The sequence below is a fragment of the Festucalex cinctus genome, chromosome 16, assembly GCF_051991245.1.
Source record: "Festucalex cinctus isolate MCC-2025b chromosome 16, RoL_Fcin_1.0, whole genome shotgun sequence".
NCBI classification, from domain to species: Eukaryota; Metazoa; Chordata; class Actinopteri; order Syngnathiformes; family Syngnathidae; genus Festucalex; species Festucalex cinctus.
This window is the reverse complement of record NC_135426.1, coordinates 21,923,521-21,946,782: the sequence shown is the minus strand read 5'-3', so window position 1 is coordinate 21,946,782 and position 23,262 is coordinate 21,923,521. Positions and strand designations below refer to the sequence as shown.

The window sequence follows — 23,262 nt, the reverse complement described above, 5'->3', positions numbered from 1 at the left end:
ATACAGGCCTGAAGATTGTTCACGCATCAAAAGCGAGATGTCGTCAAATTTTGTGCCTTTAAATGTTTTTTTGCTTCTTGCACGCCACCATTTTTTTTGTTGTTTTTTTTTTGTTTTTTTTGTTTTTAAACTTTTCTTTCTGAACATACTTTACACATAGAAAACATTTAATATTGCTTACTCACTGTGCCAAAACGTGGGGAAAAAATCTGATGGATTCCCCTATTTCCATTGGTTGCTATTCCTTAAAAATGTTTTCTAATCATTTATAAAGTAAAAATATCTTATTACACACCATTCAGCGATTTCACAAAATGTCATTAGACAAAGTGTCTTGGCATTTGTTCCTTTCTCAGCTTCCGTAAGCAGTACACCTGTTGTAACAAGCGGGGTGCTCCCCCTCCCATTTCCACGACTGCAAACCTGCTGCTGCTTCTTCCGCGTTCACCAGAGCGCGTCAAAGCATCAACAACAACAACAAGAAAAGAATTCGAGCCGAATTGGAACAACCTGCGACTGCGAGGCCACAGAGAGCCGTTTTCTGAAGTTTATACACATATTGGACCCAACAGGTAACGTCACACTGGTGTCGTTGATCCTGAAACTTCCAATCCGGAATCGGCCGCGGTGTAACTTTCGCTCCTCAGATTTATAAAATTCATTAATTAATTAAATTTAATTAAACTGATTTACAGTAAGTGGTTTGAGTGCAGGCAAGCAACAGAGAAAGTGCCATATAAATCTGATGCATATTATTATTCGGACTACTGTTTAATTTGGCTTCAAGCAGTGTTAATTTGACTTCAAGTAGTGTGGAGCAGTTTCCCCCAGGGGGCGCCACACACACACGCAAATACACTATAATATTGTTTGGGTGCAAATAAATCAGTTACAGTGACAAATGAAGCATGTACATATCAGACAACAGTAATCTATTCTTAGCAAACACTATGTTTGTCTCACTTGAATGGTTTTAGAACACAGTGAACGAAAGAATTTGTTTCAGTCCTTAACTGTATTATACATGTACAAATGCACATACATCTTTATGAAATATTATATATAAAAATGTTTTTTTTGTGCTTTTTAATTTTTTCATATCTTCATGGTGAGTGTTGGCGCATCAAAGTAGCGCCATTTAGCAACTGTTTCATTGTTTTTTTTAAGTATTTATTTTATTTTTATTTTTTTTAGCCTTCTCTTGCTGTACTCGTCCAAAATGACTGAAAGCATCAAGACTGAACTAGTCAGCGCCATCCACCTGCAGGAGCTGGAACTGTCGGAGCAGCAGGATGCAGAAAAGCAAAACGATAACAAAGGTGACTTTAGTATTTGTCATCATCTCCATTGAATGTCAACCGAAGCATCAAAGTGTATACTTTATGTTTTCAGATCAGACGTTCACGGTGGAGGATGCGGTGGAGACCATCGGATTTGGAAGATTCCATATCTTGCTCTTTGTCATCATGGGAAGCGCTAATGTAAGGCGACTTCCACTGTATCAGTCGCCGCAACCAAAACATGTCAGCAGCACGTGCACAACTTTGGATTGTGTGTAGATTGTGGAGGCGATGGAGATCATGTTGTTGGCGGTGGTGTCTCCCGAGATTCGCTGCGAGTGGCATCTGGATGACTGGCAAGTGGCGCTGGTGTCCACTGTGAGTTGAAATCAGTGCACACCAGGTAGCAACGTGACAAGATGCCCGCCATCTTGGTGGGATCTGCAACAAACTTGGTTGGAACATTTCCAACACATCAAATCCTCCATCATAAAAAATACACAGAATATATATTACTGCTGTTTTCGCCTTACATTTGTGCTTTTTTAGGGCAAGTGATGCACATCTTAGGGTTGAGAACGTTCTGAAATTTAAGCTTATACAATATTCATGTAGGTTATTTTGCACTGAAACTTGTCAGACAATCAGAGAAGGGCTTCTGTGAGGCCAAACCGAAAGGGTTAAACTGTTTATAGTTTATACATGTTCCAAATTAAATTGCAAACAAATGTCAGCGTTTTTACTTGAATTTGTCTATGTTTGTTTTTGCAGATGGTGTTTTTCGGCTTCATGGTGTGCGGCGTCCTCAGCGGATACTTGGCGGACAAATACGGCCGCTGGAAGGTTTCCAATTCTTTGGCTTCGTCCACAGGAACCAAGTTGTGCGAGCAGAAGACTTGAAAACGATTTTGTGTGGGTGTCATCAGGTTGTTTTCGGAGGTTTCGTGTGGAGCGCGTACTTCTCCCTCCTCACTTCCTTCGCGCCGTCCTACACGTGGTTCATCTTCCTGCGCAGCATGGTGGGATGCGGCGTGGCTGGAGTCTCACAGGGGTCAGACGCAGATTTTGTCTATTGCACTGGTGGTCTGGAACGTAACAGAATTCTCATATTGAGCCGGCGTTGTGTCCTGTTCAGGTTCGTGTTGAAGACGGAGTTCATCCCAGCCAAGTATCGGGCCGTCCTGCTGCCTCTGGCTGCCGTGAGTATCTGGCACGAGGCCCGCTTTGCTTTCTGATGCCACACCGGATCCGACACTCTATGTCTGTGTGTTCAGATTTTCTGGATGTGCGGGTCCATGCTGATCATCACACTGGGGATGTTGGTGGTTCCCACGCTGGGATGGAGGTGGATGATCCGTATCTCCGTGGCACCCAGCATCATCCTCCTCTTCCTCTTCAAGGTGGACTTTCAACATCCACATGACGACATTGCGTCCAAATGAAAACAAAAGTCGACGTTATGCTTTTTTTCCTGCTGCAGTTCATTCCCGAGTCGGCTCGCTACAACGTGTCGGCGGGCAACGTGGCAGCCGCCATGGACACGCTCAAGTGGATCGCCAAGATGAACAAAGCTTCTCTGCCGCCTGGACGTCTGGTGGACTCGGTTGTGGTGCGTTTAGGGGCCCACATAAGCCAACTAAATTATTATTATTTTTTTTTTTACTAAAACGTTTGCACCTGGTTATGCATAGTGTAATTATTGACTGTGGGACAGTGAAGGTGTGACACTTTCTTTGCTCTTTTAGAAAGAGAGAGGCAGCTGGAGGATTCTGCTCAATTCCACCTTCAGGACGACGTCCTTGCTCCTCTGGTACTCGTGGTAAGGGTCATGGCAAGGTCATGCAAAGAATGCGAAGAGCATTTGCTCACGTCCCGTTTCCAACCACGCCGTCAGGTTCGTGGCGTCCTTCGCGTACTACGGCTCGGTCCTGAGCAGCTCGGAGCTTCTAGAGAAGAACTTGTTGTGCGTGACGGACGGCGACCATGCGCATCAGGTCAAGCACCGCCTTGAGGGCAGGCAGTGTTACTGCGTCCCCTTCGCAACCAGCGACTACCAGACTCTCCTCATCAGCTGCCTGGGAGAGGTTTCACGTGAGTTCCGCACACTAAACATCTGTGTCTTCAAAGTTCCATCCATATCAGGCGTCAGCATCCTTTACTGTCAAAAGAGCCATTTTCTAGACCCACAAAATAGTTGAACATTGTGATGACCGAAGCAGTGTGTTAGTGTTAATGTACTGAGGGCCCAAGAGCTAATTAGAGCTGCACCAGAACAGAAAAATATGCAGCATCCAATTCATTTTCTTCTGCCTTTCGTCTTCCATTTTTGGATTATTAACAATAATAATAATAGTAATATTTGTAATTTGTCATACTACATTTTTCACACATTTTCAACTTTTCTGCCTTTCTGTCACATTTCTGACATTCTTGGAGATTGAATGGACATATGTTAATTTTCTGCCGCTCTTCCTTTTAGATATTTTATGGCGAAGTTTTTTTTTTTTTTTTTTTTTCTTTAACGCTTTTTCAGCCTTTTGTGCTATGCATTTAGTGTTAATTTTCAGAATTTCTTCTTTAATTTTTGGTCAATTTATAATTACTTTTTGAGCGTTGTCTTTTCCGCTTTTTTTTTTTTTTAATCTATTTTCTGACTTTGGGGGGGGGGGTCAATTCACAAGACATTTTAAGGTAGTTTTCTGACGTTCTTTTCTTTTTGGACATTTTATTGTTACATTTTTGGCAATTACATGGGCATTTCGTGATAATTTTCTGCTTTTCCTCTTCCTTTTTGGACATTATGTAGTAACTTTGGACATTTTTACACAATTTTTAAAACTTTCATCTACATTTCATCTTAAAACTTTAAAATGTGTTTAAATATTTATTTATTGTTTTTTTTAAATCATTAATTCATTAAAAGAATATTTTATCTAAAAAATAAAAATGAACATTAAAAAAAAAAATCCTCTATTTTTAGAGATCCACAGGAGAGAGACTATAGATCCCTGATCTATGTCCTCCCCATTTAACATCTATCTTCCCAGTCATTCCAGTCAATATCTTCCTGCTCAACATATTTGGTCGGCGCACGAGTTTGATGGTGTTACAGTTGGCGGCAGGCATCTTCTTCCTGTTGCTGAACATCTGCACCACCATGTAAGAACCGTCCTGCTGGGACTCGCCTCATCCTGCTTGTACATTTTTCATCCCTTCTTGCCACCTTCAGGTTGGGCTTCACCTTCCTTTTGTTCCTGCTGCGCTCTGTGGTCTCCATGAACTTCACCGTGGTTTATATCTATACCGCCGAGGTACGTACGGACGACTGAGCAGGAGTCGAATTTCAAGATGTTTGTTTGGGCGTGCCGATTGGTCAGGAAGGAAGTGTTCACTGGGCTTCCGCTTGCTCCTCTTTCAGGTGTATCCGACCGTATCACGTTCGCTCGGGATGGGCTTTTGTACGTCCGTCAGTCGCATCGGAGGGATGATCGCTCCCTTCGTCGCGCAGGTGTGTGAGTTTTTCTTGTCTGTGTGTAGTTGGGTTGAACTTGCATGTGTGACACTGATCTCGTGTACTTCAGGTGCTCATGTCTCAGTCGGTGATTCTGGCGCTGAGTCCGTTTAGCATCGCGTGTGCTCTCTGCGCTGTGGGAAGCTTCTTGTTGCCCATAGAAACAAAAGGTCGAGCTCTGCTGGTAAGTGTCGTCTTTGCACCCTATTTGTTTTGACTCAATTATAATGAACTCACAAGCTGGTCTTTGTTTTGTTTTCCAGCAAATCTCTTGATGATTCCCACTGGAAAAAGAGTTTGTCATTCTTTACTGGACAGTTTGATAAAGAGGTCTGCGGTCTGCATGTCTGCCTCGCAATCAAAAGTTCTGGGTTGGAATTTCAGCTCAGATTTTGCACTCCCCCCCTGTCCCATGTTAAAAAAAAAAAGAAAGAAAGAAAAAAAACCACACGTGTGCCTATAATTGCCATGAAAAAAAATCAGCAGGGGGTGAGATTTTAGAACGCATAAAAAAGTGGGGTTTTCCCCGAAAAACGAGGGAGATATTCCCAAAATAAAAATGCGTGAATGGGTGAGTTTGTATTTAGTAATGTGGAACGCTAACGTCACTGATATTTGCTGGCTTAAATGAAGACAATCATAGACATTGAGCCTGCCTTGCTGCAGAGTTGTACGTATGTCATTCGAAGTGTTGCGACGTCTGTAGATGTTCAGCTACCTCATTTATTTGCAGCTCGGAGATGGGCAAACCGTTTTACGTTCAAATCCAGGGCCAGGGTTCGATTCTGATGTGATGACTGTGAGAAAAATATTGCGGTATTCCATAACTAAAATTACACCTCTAAAATGACCTTTTTTGAAAAATTTGTATAAACAGCATTTTCTCCTTTGAACGCAATCTATTTAATTTTTAAGTAAATACAGAATATTTAATATGTGTGTCCCATGTTAATTTAAAATAAGTAAATAAATAAACATTAACATTCTTTATTCTTCTTAGTAGTCACCGTGTCCCATCAGTGGTGAACTATTTTTAGAGCTGATGTGTAGGCTACTCATGTTGTCCTTGGGGCTAACTAGTACCTACTGGCTCCGTGTTGTTTTTGGTTTTTTTTGTTGTTGTTTTTTTTAATATGTGTATATTAGGACAATGCACAAGAATGGGCATTATCAAAAAGGAATCTGTGTAAGTATGTTGGCGTTAACACGGTGACTTCCTCTCCCGTATCCCTCCTTTTTTCTGTGTGCCGGCAAGCAGAAAGAGAAAGTGTCTGGCCACTCATAATTCCCTTACAAAGAGGCAGCTTGTTTAGTGATATCTGCAAACAGCTAATTATTTTGCAACAAGACATTGGCTGCTTTGGAGTTCCTTCAAAAAGAAAAGAAAAGTTCATTCTGTCACCAGTGACAGACAGCTTCAATGATATTGAAAACCAAAACAAAGTAAACAAAGTGGTAATCGACTTGTGCCCAATTATGACAATGCAAATATAATTTAGTGACTCTAGCTCATGTTATAAAGTCTGAATTTGTCTGAATGGGAGCAGATTGTGAATTTGTGCAGCCCCCAAACAAACGAGTCATACAGATTTAACTAAATTGCCGTGAATTAAATATTGGAGTTATTGTGTGTTTGCATGTTTCTTTCCTAAATATTGAAATATGTTAGTTACAATGAAGAATTGCCTATGATGTATTGGTCTGTGCCTTTTAAATAAATTTGATATGAATTCAGATGCTGTTTTTTTTTTTTTAAACACACAAGTTGGAAGATGCTGCAGCAGAGTCCATCCTGAGGAGGTGCTGCTGCTACTGCAGAAGTTGACGCTGGAGAAGAAGACAGCCTGGAGCTCAACTTAAGCTCGTTTACTCAGACAGATTACTGCAGTCTGTACACTGACCTCAGAATGCTTGTGTGTGTGTGTGTGTGATTAAGAGTGGATTTAGAGATGTTCACAAGCAGCCGCGGAGATGTGAGTACATTTCTTTCTTAACATTTGCATTTGTGCGTTGGTCACTCCTGAAAGGTGCTTTTTGGAAGAAAAAAAAGTAGATTAAAACATGTCATTTTTTTCACACAAAGAGGAAGGAGTTATTACTTCCTGTCATGTTTTGATGTAAACACTTCATCATCATCATCATCATCATCTGTCCTCCCCTCCCATGGTTCTTTCTTGTCATCAGCGTTGCCATGGGAAACGAGTCCCACCCGGAAAAAGCTCAGGAGTTGTTTGATGAGTTTGTTTCAGCGGCCACCTGCAGAGCAGCGTTGCATTCCTTTCGCCAACTGTGCGAGCACCTGAACATGGACCTGGACGCGGATCGGCGCCGCACCGAGCATCTGCTTTACCGGACCATCAAGCGGCGCCTCACTTACTGGAAGGCCAACGCGTTGTGGACCAAACTGGACCGCCGGGCTTCCCAGCGGGAATATCTGCAGAACCGAGCCTGCAGCAATGCCACGGTACGTCTGACAAATGCAACAAGCCCAAAGTCAAACAAAAGCCTCCTTCGATTACTGTTGCTTGAGGCAATTGTGAAGTTAGTGTAAGTAGTGCACCGGAAGTGGTGTGAATGGGTTTCAAAATAAGAGCGCTCACAGGAAGTGCAGTGTTAAATGTGCATCAGGGCTCAAATCTTCTCCCATACTTGCCTATGGGTCACTTTTTGTCCTTTTGCAGATTTGAACTACTTACCTATGATCTCATACTTGTTCAAATAAACGCTGATTGTAATCATGTAAGCACGTTCATTTGTAAATTAGATATTTGATGAAATACAATGCAAATATCATTGGAGGGAATGGCAAGCTGCTTTAGTTTGATACAAATTGCACATTTTCATCAAAATATCGTAAACTAAAGTGGGCTGGTCTGAGCCCTGAAACTCCAGTGCTCGAAATCAGTCCCACGTCCCACCTTAGCCCTATATTGTTTCTGTGACATGGGATAAACTCACTGGCATTTAGTTGGGGACGTTCTCTCTTTCTCATCTGAAGTCTGCCGCAACTCTTCCCGTAAACGAGAACACAAGTTCAAAACGTAACGACTCGCTTTACTTATGTGTCACGTCTTCGTCTTAGTTGTTACGAAGCTCATATTACCCGAGACAGATTCCTTGTGTGTTTTTATACTTGGCCAATAATTATTCTGATTCTGAAGAGCGATATATCGTCAAAACACTATTGCCAATAAAATCTCAAGTAGGTTATCCCGTGTGATGTCATGACTTTGGTGTCCTGTGATTGGTCAGTGCGCCGTGATCGGGGCGGGGCCTTGCGGCCTGCGGACGGCGGTGGAATTGAGCTTCCTGGGCGCTCGTGTGGTGGTCCTGGAGAAGAGGGATGCCTTTTCCAGGAACAACGTCCTCCACCTCTGGCCCTTCACCATCCACGACCTCCGCGGACTCGGCGCAAAGAAGTTCTACGGAAAGTTCTGCGCTGGCTCCATAGACCATATAAGTGAGCATGCCGCCTTTTTGTCAGCGCCCCCCCGGTGGCCGCGCTTTGCCGTTAGCTGTTTGCCGTCCGCAGGTATTCGTCAACTTCAGCTGGTTCTGCTCAAGGTGGCGCTGTTGCTCGGGGTCGAAGTTCACGTCAACGTGGAGTTTAAGCGTGTGGTGGAGCCGCCTCATGACCAACAACTACGCAGTGGGACAAACGCGCATCTAGTTAGCTTCCTGTTGGTCTCCAAGTCTGTCGATTTGGCTCTATCTGTCTTCCTGTCCCATGTCTGTCCAGAGGTGGGCTGGACAATGGAGGCGTGGCCAAAGTCCCATGTTGTCAATCAGCTGCAGTTTGACGTCATCGTGGGAGCAGATGGTCACAGGAACACCTTGCCTGGTGCGTTGATGATGATAACACAATGACCAGTGCTGTCCAAATATTGCCTTTGAAGTGTCGACATGTCTCCACAGGTTTTCGGCGTAAAGAGTTCCGCGGGAAGCTAGCCATCGCCATTACTGCCAATTTCAAAAACCGAAACACTCGCGCCGAGGCCAAAGTGCAGGAGATCAGCGGCGTGGCGTCCATCTTCAACCAGAAGTTCTTCCAGGACCTTCGACAGGAAACTGGTAAGAACTCCATTAAATGTTCTGTGGGTTTCAGTTGTTGGTAAGTGAGTCAAGGGAAAGTTTGGAAAGCTGCTGCTTTTTTGACACATTAAAAGGAGCCTCAAAGTGTAAGCCTGATTTTGGTAGAAGGACCAGCCAGACACAAGCTACATCATTTGTCTTGTGTTGCAAAGGTCTGCATTTAGGATTATTTTTTTTATTATTATCCAATTTCTCAATCATATGTGTCATCGGAATGAACTTCTTTCAATTACCAACCAAATTATGTTTTTACCAGTTGTTTTATTGATACATAATGAATGTGTTGGCCGACGGCAATTTGTGAAAAGGCCTTAAAATCCTGGCGTGAATAATTTACGTTAGAATTCAGGCAGGAAGCGTCCTTGGCTCCCTTGAACAGTGCCATGTCAATCCTCAGTTTGATTATTATTTATCATCGTCGCTGTTATGATGAGTTGGACTGTTTGACTGTTTCAAGAATGTCCGCATGTTTGGATGTTTCAGGCATTGAACTGGAGAATTTGGTGTATTACAAAGATGACACGCACTACTTTGTCATGACGGCCAAGAAACACAGTCTGCTGAACAAAGGAGTCATTTTACAGGTGTATTTCTTCGTCATTGTTGTCGTTGTCTGTTTTTGTCCCAGGCTGAAATGAGTATTTTACAATTTCGCTTGTTCTTGCTAAAAAGTCTACCCTCTAAATCGGGGCTTTGCTAACCTTTTAGGTTCTGGGCAGAATTTTATTGCAATGATCCTTTCATTAACCCTAAAAGTACATTTGGTTTATCTGTAGCTTTGCACTTTTTTAAAATGTGTTAGTTTTTTTTATTCTTATTATTTTAACGGGTCTAATTATGAAAAATCAACTTTTTGAGCTTAGCCATGTTAAAATGCTTTTTCCTCAATGGCATCTTGCTTCTGGTTTAGAAAAATAACCACCAAAATAACTCATATTTCACAAGAAATTATGCTAATCATTTAGATACCTATAGTTAATTTGGAGGGATTACAGTATAGCATGATGTGGACCCTTTAATAATTAAAAAAATGTCTTTTACCTGGCAGGATTTTGCAGACACGGAGCTGCTTCTCTCTCGGGATAACGTGGACCAGAAGGCTTTGCAGGCCTTTGCCCGCACAGCCGCCGACTTCTCCACCAATCGGCAGCTTCCATCTCTGGACTTCGCCATCAACCACTACGGCCGCCCGGACGTGGCCATGTTCGACTTCACGTCCATGTACGCATCGGAGAACGCCGCCATGGTCTGGAGGCGCCGAGGACACCAGCTGCTGGTGACGCTGGTGGGGGACAGCTTGCTGGAGGTCAGCCAAGCACGCCGAGTGGGCTCCTCACCTGTGGGGGTCAGGTGATGACCTGTCTGTCTGTCTGTCTTCAGCCCTTTTGGCCAATGGGAACCGGTGTCGCTCGCGGCTTCCTGGCCGCACTCGATGCGTCTTGGATGATTTGTCGATGGTGCCAAGGAGATTTTCTTCTGGACCTCCTCGCTGAGAGGTGTCCTGTCTGTCTGTCTGTCTGTCTGACCAGCTGTCCGTCTGTCTATCTTTCTTGGTGTGACCACGCGTTTGTTCATCCGTTCGTCTGTGTCCAGAGAGAGCGTGTACCGTTTGTTGGCTCAAACCACACCAGAAAACATGCAGAAGAACTTTTCTTTGTACTCTTTGGACCCATCCAGTCGATACATCAACATCTGTCTGAGCGTCACACCTGATCAAGTACTTCAATAAATACATAAATACATAAATAAAGTTGTGTGAAAGGGTTGATGTTAGCTGCTTCCTGTCCAGGTGAGTCACTTGGTTGACACGGGAGAGAAGGCAGGACAAGATCCAGAAATTGGTGACATCATTGAAGCGTCGCCATGGAGTCCAGGTGGGCTGACCAGTCTTATCATGATTTACCTTTTGTTCTCCTGAAGTGGATTGGTCTGACTGTTGCGCTGTGGCTCCAATAAGAATCGCTGTCCGAGTCCAATCAGCTTCTGGCGTGGTGTCGGGAGCAAACTGGAGGTTACCCCGGCGTCGCCGTCGGCGACCTGACAACGTCGTGGAAGAGCGGCTTGGCGCTGTGCGCCCTGCTTCACCGCTACAGACCCAAACTTATGTAAGGAAATTAGCACAGATGTTATCATAAATTGAAACCAAACTACTGCTACTTGAACACACTGGAAGCAGCAACACGTACAAACAGCACACAGGCTTTTCTTCTCTCTACAACGTGGGAACAAAAAAAAACAAAAAAAACACTGGAATTTAGTTGAGGACCTTCTCTGCCTCTTCTTTTTACTGGTTGTTCTACAGCATGTCTCTCATTAGAGTTCAGTGCTGCCTGGCATGTTGTGGCACGTGGTACTATACTGTAGGTGGGCAACTCTAAATTTGGACTTCCAAGTTTGCTTACTCATAAACAATGGGGGGAAAAAAAATAGAGAAACGATGACCTGCGATCTTGCATAAGCATTTGCCGTTGTGTGTCCACAGAGACTTTGACTCGCTGAACCCGGCGGCGGAGGAAGAAAACGTTCGCTTGGCGTTTGACGTGTGTGAGCGAGAATTGGGAATTTCCCCGCTGATGACGGCGGAAGAGATGACGTCCGCGGGAGAACCTGACGCGCTGTCCATGGTCATGTACCTCAGCCAGCTTTACCAGCTGCTCCGAGATGCCCCGCCCTCTTCGGGTAAGACAAATTTAAAAAAAAATTTAAAAAAAAGAGGTAGCAAGTCTGAAATGTACTGCTGTCGCTCTTTTTTTTTTTTTTGCACCTTACAGTAAATTATGCAAGATGTCAATCAAGTCAGCAGTAGAAATTTCAGGTGTTCATATGTAGCAAGTGAAAGTCAAACGTGATCAGAAAAAGACAAGTCGTGTTCAGATATCGGAAAAGGCTGCAAGGAAGTATTTGTACTTGAATGTTTCCCACCTCTGCAGATGGTTGGCCAGTGTGCTTGTGTGTTGCCTTCAGAATTGCTGTCCCAGAGTTCAGAGGTCAGAGCGGCCCTGGTGACCCCGGCCTCCCTCCTCAGCAGACTTGGACTCAACCTGTCATGTCAACAAAGGTCAAAGGTATTTCGATGTTGTCTTTTTAATTTTTGATCTCCGGATGAGCTTCTGGCAGCGATGTCTTCAAGCGTTGGTGTGTTTTTTTCTGCAGGAGAATATCAGGACGAGGAGTGGACAGCATCAAGAGCAGGTGACATTTTGATGATTCGAGCTACGTGTGAAGTCACATGATGTAAACAAGAGACTTATTTTTTTTCATGTTCAGTCTCGTGACCAGGTGCGTGATGATGCCATCACGAAGGCTCCCGGCTCGCGAGTGCGTTTGATGGCTAACCTGCTGCAGGCCAAACTGATACACAACTCTTCTTCCTCTTCTGACGTCACGTTGGTATGTTATTGTTTGTGTGTGTCACCTTGCGTATCTTTCCGTGTTTGTGTATGTGAGTGTTTGTCATGTTTTTTTTTAACATTCATTTTGACGTCAGAGCAAGCGGACGCCGGCCCAGCCGCTGAACATTTGCTTCAACCAGGAAGTCGACTCTCAGCTTGTGGCCGACCGCGACGATCCGGTAGGACGTCGATCTCCTCGCAGAGTTACGGAAAATGAAGCCGGCCTCCGTCGATGCTCAACATGAGGATTGTGTGTGCGCCTATGTGTTTCCAGGCGGCGTGCGTCAGCGATGTGTGTTTCTTCTGCCACGAAAAAGTTTACGTGATGGAGCGACTGAGTGCAGAAGGTCTTTTCTTTCACCGCAGCTGCTTTGCGTGCCACATGTGTGGCAGCACGCTCAGAATTGCGGCCTACCGATTCCACGCTGCCACTGGTGAGTGCGCACCATGCGCTGCCCACGACTCCACGGTTCGCCAAGCAAAATAAGATTTTGGGGCTCTCTTTGTGCATGTTGTTGAACATTCATGCACATGCAAGAAACTGATTGTATGTTGTGTTTATATTGATTTGTCAGCCTGACAATATCTTCTTGCCATGCAAGTTTTTCAATTCAGCTACAAGAGCGCATTGGGCTGCGCTTGATTTACTCGACATTCCTAAAGATCAATCTGAAAATTGAGGTTTACTAAAAGTAACAAAATAAACCAGTGTACTACTATGCATTATACTGTAACATTGTCATCTGGTTCATTTTTTTGCTTCTAAAAACTGTAACAGCAATGTACAAAAAAAAATCATTGTAGTGCAACATCCAATAAAATCGATACATACTAACAAATGTAAACAGTACAAAGTTTTGTAAGCATTTAAAAAACAAAATTTCAAGCAGATACTTAAATGTAACTAAACAGACAGATATACCTCAAACATGGTAGGAAAAATGGTTTTAAAAACAATCTAAAGTTGAATAATTTTGTCTTAAAACTGTCAAAATGGGCAAAAGATTTTCTTTTAAAACTACCAACTAAACGACCTTCATCTAAATGCGAACCTTTTTTAGTTACTCTGTGTCCTACGATTGGCTGACGATCATCAAACTAAGGTGTACCCCTCCACTCAGCCAATCATAATAACGGATGAGTCAGCCAATCACGTGACCTCTTTGATAGCTTCCAACAAATGCTGCAAAGATCCTGATTGGCCGATAGGTTTTCGTTTTCTTTCATCCCTCAGGGACGTTTTCGTGTCCGCATCACTGCGAGTCGTCCGCATGTCCCAGTCCATCTGCAGGGAAGATGAACCAAATGATGTTATGTGACCGAGTGACGGCTCAGCGGACATCTTGTGTAAGCGCGTGTTGAGTGGTGCCTTGACTGATAGCATGAAAATTTGGACAACACTATGAAGTTTAGTTTCCCAGCAACAAGGGATGTCTCTATAATGATGATGATGATGATGATGTTTGCCTGTGGTCTTTGCAGACGTCACTGCTGTCATCTGCAGACTCTCAAGTCTCCATGGCAGACTCTCAGGTCTCCATGGCAACGGAGAGTCACCGTCGTTTGTCAGGTGAGATGATGTCACATGATGCTCCAACACACCTTGCAAAAACCCGTGTGTGTACAGCTTTGTCAGTGACACGGGAGCGAATCGAGTTGGAGAACGACAAAGCAGGCCAAGCGGAGGCACAGGAGATCTCTGAAGAGATCTTGACGTGTTTCAACCTGAGCATAGACGAAGACGAGCAGACTTCTAGGTGACCAATCACTTTATCTCTTTGAAAAAAAATGTCTGCAATGAACTTTAAATCACACACGCGGTGTTCAGTTCTGAGTCTGAGGCGGAGGCGCAGACTTTGGCCTTGCAGACGTCGAAAGCGGCATGGAAGGAGGAGCTACAGCACCACCTGCAGCTGATTGGCTGTGAGGTAGAGGAGGATGATGAAGAGGAAGACGAGGCAGTCAGTGAGGAAGAATCCAGTGACGGTCAGTGCTCAAATGTTTGCTCCGCCATTGGGTTGTCATCAATTATTCTTCAAGAAATGGCTGCTCTCAGCAGACACGAGTGACGTTGCATCGTCTGAGACTCCGCCCCTCCCCGAAACTCCCTCCACCGCCTCTTTCATCACCAAGGTCGACTCCACTTCCACTCTCTGTTCCCCCTCCTGTTTTGAGAAAGAAGCTTCGCCCACCGAGCCGGTCATCATCAAGGGAACGTCTTCGATGGGAGGAGCTTGGCCATCTTTGGACGACCTCTCTCTAAAGAAGCTCCTCCCACTGCAAGAGGAATATGTTGAGGGGGTGGGGCCAGAAGACCTCAGGGGGCATCGCCAACATCTCAAAACTCCGCCCTTCTCTCAAGCGGAAGGAGGCGGGGCCAAGGCTCTGTGGAAGGCGGTGTTTTCCAGGAACAAGGACAAGAGGAAAGATGTTGACCGACAAGGTATGATGTCATCACTCACACCTATATGATGTCACGGTTGTGTCACACGTTGAAAATGATGCCAGCACTGTCATCATGGTTGCAGTTGATGCCAGCACGATGATGTCATTGGCTTAGTCATCATTCTTGTAATTGACGATGATGTCGGCGCCATGATGTCATGCTTGCAGTTGACACGTCACTGCTGTGATGTCACAGTTGTAGTCGACGATCCTCTTTGTTTTTCCCGAGCAGAGCCACCCGGTGGTATCCGGGTGACAGACGAACGTGACGCGAGCTGGTCAACTGCACAGCACAGATGCTCACTGGAACCCAGAAACAACGTAAGAGTCCTAAAAAAAAGTTTCGAGGTTCAACGATGAAACGTGTGCTTTGGTGTTTGTAGCTGCGTTTGGAAACCATCGACATCACGGCTCAGTTAGAGAGACTTTCGGTCAAAGAGCCGGACGCAGCGGTGCAGGTATGCTTTGCTTGATTCGCTCGCACATGTTCCTGATGTCTTGAAACCGCCTTCATGTTTCTCAGTTGTTGATGTCTTTCATTTTTCTCAGCCTGCGTACGTTCCTCATGCACTGGCCTTCAAGCGAGCGTTTCCCATCAAGGTAGAAGCACGCGTGGCCACCGGGAGACCGACCGAGCGAGCGTTGTCGTCATTTACCAAAGCTCACAAAATCTCCTTGGCAGTTTTTGCGGGAACGATTTTCAAAGCCAGCTCCTCTTCCGGACTCAGACGGCCGCTCGTCCTGTGCCACCGAGGTGGTGGGCGTCCTGGTCCAACCTAAGGAGCCGTCCAGCCTCAGCGTGGCAGAGAGCCTGTTCCACACGGAAGAGCCGTCTTTGCAAACGGGACGGCGGGGTGAGCGTCCGCACCCCAGGAGGCGCCGTCAACTTCAGAAGAGCAGCCGCAGACGGGCCAAGCAGCGGGAACTCAAGAGGCTGCACCAAGCGCAGGTTAGTACATAAAAATCCCTTTGTAGGGATTCCAGAGTCGGGAATGCAAAATGATTACGAATGCAGTCGCTGCGTTGGCAGTCATTCACTCACTCGCAACTCCCAAGTCACTACAAACGGATTTCCAGTGGATATTTTAAGGAACCATCTTGCTTGTTGGGAATAAACATGCATATCTACTGATTAGGGAGTAGGGAATGAGAAGAATTCCTAGCACTGCTCATACTTCGTAGCGTGAACGATGATCAATAAAGTTGTTTTCTGTGTCAGCTGATCCAGAGACAGCTGCAGCTGGTGGAGGAGGAGCAGCGATGTCTGGAGGCCAGAGGAGTCTCGCTGGAGAGAAGTCTCAGAGGAGAACAAGGTAGTTGAACTTGAATTGACCTCGACTGAAAGTGCTGACTTGGCAAGTCCCTTTCATCTGAAAGCCTTCATTTTGTAACTTGTGACGCAAGTTCGGGGAGGAAGTACAAAATGGCTAATGAACAAGTATATGTTACTGTGACTGAAAAACAAATTGGGACATGACTACTGACTTGTTTACCCCGAGCAACAACTTGACCTACCTGGCCTGAAATTGGTGACTTCATTTTGCTTTCTTAGTTTTCACTTGGGACTTGCTTGAAACTTTAATTTCAACTGGAGACTTATGACTTGCACATACATGACTTAATCCGCCCTCTGCTACTACAGTGTATAGACGTACAGACAAAGGTGACAATGAGCACACCAAGGGGAGCAGATGGGAAAAAGACGCATAAATAATCCCTTCCCATAGCAAAGTGAAAGGAGCGTCTGATGACCTCATGATGTCGTGTGTGCGTGCAGGAGCGTGCGGTGATGAGAAAACGAGCCTCATGCAACTTTGGTTCCAGTTGGTCCAGCAGAAAAATGTCCTGGTTCGATACGAGTCCGAGCTCACCATTTTGTATGTGACCCTCGACCCCGGCCGACACTTAGGAGACCAGTGGATGTTTCACCTGTGACCTTTTGTGGCTTCAGTGCACGAGAACTGCAGCTGGAAGACCAACAGAGCGGACTCCAACAGGAGCTGCGAGAAAGAATGATGCTGGACGGTGAGTTGGAACACGGGTTCCACACAATTACATTTCTTCGTGTGACCTTGAATTGTCCAGGGAAGGCAATTGAGGACGCCAATCCTTGACTAAAAATAGCAGCCCATTTACATTTAAAGACATGTATCTGTCCTTTTTACTCCTTACTTACTTGATCTAAACACTTTTATAAACCTTGGTGGATGACGTAAAAAGAAACGCGCAACTCGAAAGAGGTCAGGTCAAACCACGGTTGAGATTGTGATTCAGATTTTGGGGTCTCAATAGCCCCCCCAAAAAATGATCATCATTTTGATATTTGTACATAACTGCATTTCTGAGTCTGTACTTTTTTTTTTTTTTTTTTTTACTTTTACTCAAGTAAAGGAGTATCAGTACATCTACTTTTACCAGTTTTACTTGATGTGTGAGTACTTGGGCAAACGCTAGTTTGTCTGGGAGACTCGGTAGACCAACTGTTATCTTTTAATCTGCGTTTCTTGAGCTTGACAAAGGTGGAAACTGCAGATTGGGACAGACGAGTGACACGTGCGTCCACCTGTGGCTCACGATGCTCATCAAATGCTGAATTTGTCAAACTGAAACGCGTCTGACTTTCTTGTGACAGACCGCCTGAAAGGTGAGGAGGAGCTGGCGAAGGAGCGCAGGATCCTGGAGGAGATGCTGGAGGTGGTTGAGCGCAGAAAAGCTTTAATTCCTCTGCTGGAGGAGCTGCGACTTCAAGGTTGCCAGCAAGACCAAAAGCTCAAGGCCATCATGTTTGGACAGGACTGGACGTGAGCCAGGACCCGATGAGTCTTACTGTAGTGATACAGCATTCCGAAGACCTGCTTTCAAACCAACATCAGGATGTATGAGGTGACCTCAAACGTTTGTCCTTCTAAAACACCATCCGCCCCTTTTCTGTAGCGCGTTTCCTTATCAAAAGCCCATCCCAGCTCGACACCTGGGACTGGTCGCCTGCCAATTGCAAGAGACAAACAAGCATTCACAGTCACACCATTCCATTGAAAATTTCGAGTATGGGTGTACACAGCCTGCCGTCCATTTTGGGTTTTTTAGCAGCCCTCAGAATCTGCAATTGAAGCAGTCAAATGCTGATGCCGCTGACATATAATTCATACATTCAGGTCCAGATTCGAACCCCGAACCTTAGAAGTGCGAAGCACTTCCTACCCTGGAAATCTCACAGCAGGCAGTTAGCTAATTCGTTACAAAGAGCTGAAATCAAAGTTCCTGAATGGAAAAATCCGGTCTTCCTGTCTGGCTGGCGACCTGTCCGGAGTGGACACCGCCTCTCGCCCAACAGTCAGCTGGGATTGGCTTCAGCTGGTCGGTGATGCTAATGAGGAAGTAGCGGTGTAGAAAAGGGACGAATGGATGTTGTGAATGTGCCAACTTGAGCTGCTCATCACAGTCCACCAGCAGCCATTTTTTATTTTGCCCATTAAAATGTCTTTTTATTGCTTGGATGTCCAAATCTTTTTTCCTCACAAAAACTTTCAGCCCAACTTTCTGTTACAACATGAACGCACTCGCTCACGGAAATGAAGAAAGCTGCACATTTCGCATGAAAACATTTTATTTGTCCTTCCGCGCCAGTCTGTGTCCTACTGGTTTGCTGACACCTTCAGGTCTTTGGCGACCAGTCCGGCGGTTACCGGGTGCATGGCGCCTCGATGAGCCAGGAACATCTGCACGGCTTCCTCGCGGTGCTTTTCAAAGTTAAAGACCTCCCTGTCGGAGCACAACGAGATGTCTTGACCTCATCAGACTGACGCGCCAACGCGTGAAACGAACGCTCCCATACCGAAAGAGCGGCCGCGTGAACTTCATCCTGCCCTGCTCCGTCGCCATCTGGAACGCCATGGGGACCGCCTCCTCCCAGTGGGACCGCACGCACAGCCGCAGCCACCTTGACACAGAGCAGCCAATCACACGCCGGCTCACACCGTGGGCGGACGGGCAGGAAATGATACCCACCTGAAGCGGACCTCTGAGTTCATGCAGGCATTGAGATCATACACCTCCTGCATCTTCTTGACGTGGCTCAAAGGAAGCGCCTCCTGAAAAGAAGACGACCGAAGCAGAGGTGACCTGAGGCACAAGCTGACTAAAATGACCATGATGTTTCAAACTTGCTCAAAAAGCTCGACTTGAATAGCCCAAATGGAAAATTTTCCTGATGAACAGTAGAAGAGTTTGTGTATTTCGGTCACCAATTATGAACTTAATTGTTCTGGAGCCCGACTCGGTGCCAGTCCCGATCACAAATAAATGGGGACGTTGGAGTCAGAAGGCCACCCGTCCAAACAACCTCCATCAAAACAGCGACCCCGGATTGGGAATATGATTGCGATTGAGATTAATTAACCTCTTGGAGAAGAAGAGACAAGAACTCGATGAGCTGGTGGGATGACAGTTTATCCACATCCAACCTGCTGAAGCCGCTCAGATCTTGGTCTTTGGCCTGCACAGGGAACCAGGACAGGGTTTAGATCCACACTGTCGGGAGGAAGAAGGGACACTAAAGTCTCACCTGGACCCATCGGTTGCAAAGGGCGATGCAGGCATCGGCGAGGGTGGTATCGTAGCTGAAAGGAAAAGCAAGAACCTGTCGGTCAATCGTTGGGTGTTGAGCACTTGCCTCAAAACCTGATTGGGCCTCACAGCGGTTTGACCGGCGGCATCCCAGGTGTGAACATCCACGCATTCCAGTCCACTTTGTTCAGGACATCCACCTGAGAGACAAACAATGGATCTTAAACGGTAAACTTCCCCCATCCTGCCATCCCACTGATGTATGCCTCACTTTATCTTTGAAGTACGTGAACAGGAAGTCCTTCCACTGGTCTGTGGTGACGCTCCTGTAGGCAAACATCTGGATGTACGACTTGACGAAGCCCATGAAGACTTCTAAATGAGACAAACAGGACAACTCAGAAGATGGACAGTGGGTTGGACATATGCACCAGTGGGGCATGAATTACCGGGACCCCCCAAGAGTTCCTCCAGGTGGTACAGAAGAGCGAAGCCTTTCTCGTACGGGACGGACGAGAAGGCATCATCCGGGTCCACATCCTGCAGACTCGGGACCAGGTTGGTGAGAGGGTTTTTGGCTCCAAAGGTGTTCACAGAGTCCTGCAGGTCCTTCCAGCCACCCATTGCCTTGAACTGGCGGAAGGGTTCCCCCTCCAGACGCCTGCCGATCATCCTCTCCAGGTACACCGTGTGCCCCTCGTTCAGCCTGCGTGTGCACAAACGCAAAACCTGTGAGGTGAGCGACGTCGAAATGAGCGCGAGAGTGAGTTACCAAAAGTGCTCCCAGGTCTTGTTGGTCACCAGGTTCCCCGTCCAGCTGTGCGAGATCTCGTGAGCGATCACCTGACAGGAAGAGGATGACGTCGACATGTTTGCACGGTAACAAGGGCTTGATGAGACGTGACGGACTTACGTTGGACAGAGACTTGTCTCCAGCCTGAGGGCGCAAGGCAGAATGTCAACATTTAAAAGAAAAAAAGAAAAAAGAAAAACACGAAGTGTGCGTGGGTGTGCGCATGCTCACTAGCAGTGTGGGCGTGGCGAAGGTGAGGCAGGGATTTTCCATGCCGCCATAGGGAAAAGATGGCGGCAGGACCAAAATGTCATAGTGCCCCCAAACGTATGGCCCAGCCAGGTCTTCTGCAGTCTTCAACATGGCCTCCGTCTGATGAGCACAAAAACACTTAGCGGTGCCGTGACTTGCGTGTGAGTGCCGTGTCGATAACGCACCTCCGAGAACTCAAACGCTGCTCGGTCCACATACTCCGCCTCAGACCAGACTTTGGACCGGGGCCCGATCTGCCTGAAAGAAGCAAGTCACAAGTCTGCTGAGGGTGAGCCCGGACCGGCACCAGGACCAGGATTACAACATACCTGCTCTCCAAAGCGCCCACCACCAAGGCAATCAGGTAAGATGGCATGGCCACCTGCACGCACAGAGAAAAGCGCGACAATCACATCATAATAATACAGTGGTGTATTCACTTAGAACTTTATTGAGATAGGAGCTGTCACTCGGCCACTTTTTTTTGTTTTGACTTGTGAGCAGAAATTTGTAAGTCAAACCTAACTCAGATGACAATAAGCTCAGCTTGGCAGCTATTGAATGATTAATTCTTTCCCCCCCAAAAAAAAGTCTTCAAGCTGATTGATCCTAGATGAAAGGGTGAAACTAACAAACATCCTAACTGATTCCTTTGGCCTGGTTGCTAGCCAAAAGCTAAAACGCGATGCAACACGCCATAGATGGGCTGAGGAATAGCATCAGGATTTAGAAGGCTTATTTGAATGAGTAGTAACTCAAACACGACAAAACCTTTAGGCATACATTCTTTATCCTCTGTGAAGAATGACTCAACTGAGAAGTTATGTTCTTACGTATAACTGCATGTCTGTTTCTATTTAATGCTACCACCTGGTGGCCAGAAGGAGGGAAGTAATCATGGCGCACAAACTGTCTACTTATTTGTTTTTATGTACTATTGTTATTAATTAACACACCTGTTTGCATTTTTTTAATCGGACATTTTACTAAATTGTCAAGGCACCTCTGTAATAATATTGAGTGATGTCATCTTTCCTTCTGTCTGAAGTGGTAGATCAGAATAACAATAATAATAATAATAATGTTGTGGACTTGTTGGCGTACATTCTGTCTGAAGCGGTAGATGATGCGATTGCCGTCCTGAGGGTCCACGTCCTGACCGTCTCGCAGTGCACTCATGGCTGCCACCAAGTCTTTGGGGACAGAAACCTTCCAGGGACACACATACACACACGATCACCACTGCATGTCTCTCTCTCTCTCTCTGAATCTGCTCTGTTTGTTCTCAGTCTGTGTTTATGCATGCTGACCTGAGCGTAGTACGTGTGTTTGATGGCCGGACTGTCCTGACAAGGCAGCATACTCCTACAGTGATGAGCCTGGAAAATGGCGACAAAAACGTGATGACATTTGTCCACAAAGGAAGAGGCGATACGGCGGTTAAGTCGCAAGAGGAGATGGCGACAGTCAAGTGAAGCAAGCAGCCAGCACGATGGAGCAACAGTTAACGGCCCGCGGCTCACCTGGCACTGACTGAAGAGGTACGGATGTTTCTTTCCCGCCGTCTGTTGGGGCGTGAGCCACTGCAGCGCGGGCGCAGCGGGCGACGTCTCGTAAGTGACCTCCACGATCACGTGCTGCCCTCTGGCCAGTTGAACACGGTCAGCAGTCGCCATACGATCGATTCAGCCGATGGATGGGAGGGCTCACCTGGAAAGGTCAAAGGGCAGCGTGATCTCCAGCGGCGTCCCCTTGAAGGTGTGTTTAGGGCCCATAGTAAAGCGGGCCGCCTGCCCGTTGGCGCTGACGGAGATGATCGTCAGGTCTCTGGTGTCCAAAGTCTGCAGCAGATTTTAAAAAAAAGAAAAAAAAGACTGCTGCATTGTCAAAGCACCTGATAATTTTTCACTTTAGTGACTCCTTGCATTAAAAAAAAAAAAAAAAAAAAAAAAAAAAAAAGTTATTCATTCATTCAATCACGGCTTAAAATGGGGGCAAACTACAGCACACATCTTTTAAAATGTACCTTTTTAAATCAATTACTGTCATGTAATCATTGACTGATTTAAGTATTGTAAATAAAGGAAAGACACATTTAAAAAGGCAAATTAGATTGTCAGTTTATTATAAATGCGTGAAAAAAAAATACTTATGTAATATATACATTATACACTATATCCATCCATCCTTATCCGAACCGCTTTTCCTCACGTTTGAAACATTTTTACATTGTAGCCTACTTTATTACATGATTTGAATAGCGTAAATGAAAACAGTAACGTAAAAAAATTAAATACATTGAACAGTTTATGAAATACGATATAATTAAGTGTGAAGAACATTTAAAATTTCTCTTTTGAAGCTTGAGACCACTCAAGTTTCTCCCAAATGACCTTGCGCGAAAATCCAAGTCAGCCTGACAGACAAAGTTCAGGCTCTTATCTCGCATTAATAATAACTAGTGTCGTAGCTAGCCAAGAGGAGGCTAACACCACCAGCCGTTTTCCGTGGGGGGCTCAAGTGGCGTGACGTTACGTTACCAGAGACGAGAAGCGCTCCTCCAGGACCTCCACCGTCAGAGCCACCTTCCCTCGGATCACGCGAGTGTCGAAGTCGACATGCAAGCTCAAGTTGAGGTGGCGGCTCACGCACTTGGCTGCGGACGCGAACGAGGACGGATCTGCAGACATGCTGGATGGATACTACTTTGCCCACCTTCTGTAGCGGAAAGTGGACACACTCGGAGCAGAACCACCGGTCTTATAGGGCGGAACACATAGCGACTACATCCGCCGGGCGACTTTTCAAAATAAAATACGACAATATAGCTGCAAAAAAAAAAAAAAGTATTTTAAACAAAATGACATTGCGTGCACTTTGGTGAAAATTAAAACGTTACTGCACTATTTTTGTGTAACAGACACTAACAGT

At 45.7% G+C, this 23,262-nt stretch overlaps 3 protein-coding genes across 6 annotated transcripts; 2 read left to right on the top strand and 1 right to left on the bottom strand.

The window, feature by feature from the left end:
• Positions 1-382: 382 nt before the first annotated feature.
• On the top strand, positions 383-6,636 carry svopl (SVOP-like). Of its 2 annotated transcripts, XR_013279061.1 has the most exons (17): positions 383-572; positions 1,195-1,319; positions 1,393-1,481; positions 1,560-1,658; positions 2,052-2,123; positions 2,207-2,331; positions 2,416-2,479; positions 2,555-2,680; positions 2,761-2,889; positions 3,026-3,099; positions 3,175-3,371; positions 4,328-4,439; positions 4,510-4,591; positions 4,699-4,788; positions 4,862-4,975; positions 5,055-5,121; positions 6,557-6,636. XR_013279061.1 is itself a non-coding variant. In XM_077500314.1 (16 exons), the coding sequence occupies exons 2-16, from the start codon at positions 1,220-1,222 to the stop codon at positions 5,064-5,066; spliced, it is 1,485 nt and encodes a 494-aa protein (XP_077356440.1). In that variant the 5' UTR covers positions 383-572; positions 1,195-1,219; the 3' UTR covers positions 5,067-6,525. The 2 variants fall into 2 exon arrangements, 1 of the variants encoding a protein (XP_077356440.1); XM_077500314.1 differs by lacking the exon at positions 6,557-6,636 and having other exon boundaries at positions 5,055-6,525.
• On the top strand, positions 6,637-20,908 carry LOC144003761 (protein-methionine sulfoxide oxidase mical3b-like). Of its 3 annotated transcripts, XM_077500309.1 has the most exons (31): positions 6,637-6,764; positions 6,976-7,255; positions 8,044-8,251; positions 8,324-8,440; positions 8,531-8,632; positions 8,707-8,862; positions 9,367-9,467; positions 9,932-10,189; positions 10,264-10,379; positions 10,477-10,600; positions 10,673-10,757; positions 10,841-10,988; positions 11,366-11,562; positions 11,848-11,948; positions 12,037-12,075; positions 12,151-12,273; positions 12,371-12,454; positions 12,550-12,709; positions 13,510-13,622; positions 13,758-13,845; positions 13,903-14,032; positions 14,104-14,261; positions 14,332-14,718; positions 14,953-15,041; positions 15,104-15,178; positions 15,270-15,320; positions 15,403-15,669; positions 15,940-16,033; positions 16,498-16,597; positions 16,672-16,745; positions 17,353-20,908. In XM_077500309.1, the coding sequence occupies exons 2-31, from the start codon at positions 6,983-6,985 to the stop codon at positions 17,523-17,525; spliced, it is 4,191 nt and encodes a 1,396-aa protein (XP_077356435.1). In that variant the 5' UTR covers positions 6,637-6,764; positions 6,976-6,982; the 3' UTR covers positions 17,526-20,908. The 3 variants fall into 3 exon arrangements, with proteins under 3 accessions (XP_077356435.1, XP_077356434.1, XP_077356433.1); XM_077500308.1 differs by having other exon boundaries at positions 8,324-8,632; positions 14,335-14,718; XM_077500307.1 differs by having other exon boundaries at positions 8,324-8,632.
• lta4h (leukotriene A4 hydrolase) lies at positions 18,310-23,117 on the bottom strand. The gene is made up of 18 exons (XM_077500311.1): positions 22,872-23,117; positions 22,042-22,172; positions 21,855-21,975; positions 21,642-21,710; positions 21,436-21,540; positions 20,661-20,713; positions 20,517-20,589; positions 20,311-20,451; positions 20,200-20,223; positions 20,059-20,129; positions 19,736-19,992; positions 19,558-19,661; positions 19,416-19,486; positions 19,285-19,339; positions 19,120-19,215; positions 18,729-18,811; positions 18,556-18,660; positions 18,310-18,482 (listed from the first exon to the last, which is right to left on the bottom strand). Exons 1-18 carry the CDS (start codon positions 23,019-23,021, stop codon positions 18,356-18,358), a joined length of 1,836 nt encoding a protein of 611 aa, XP_077356437.1. The 5' UTR covers positions 23,022-23,117; the 3' UTR covers positions 18,310-18,355.
• Positions 23,118-23,262: the final 145 nt, after the last annotated feature.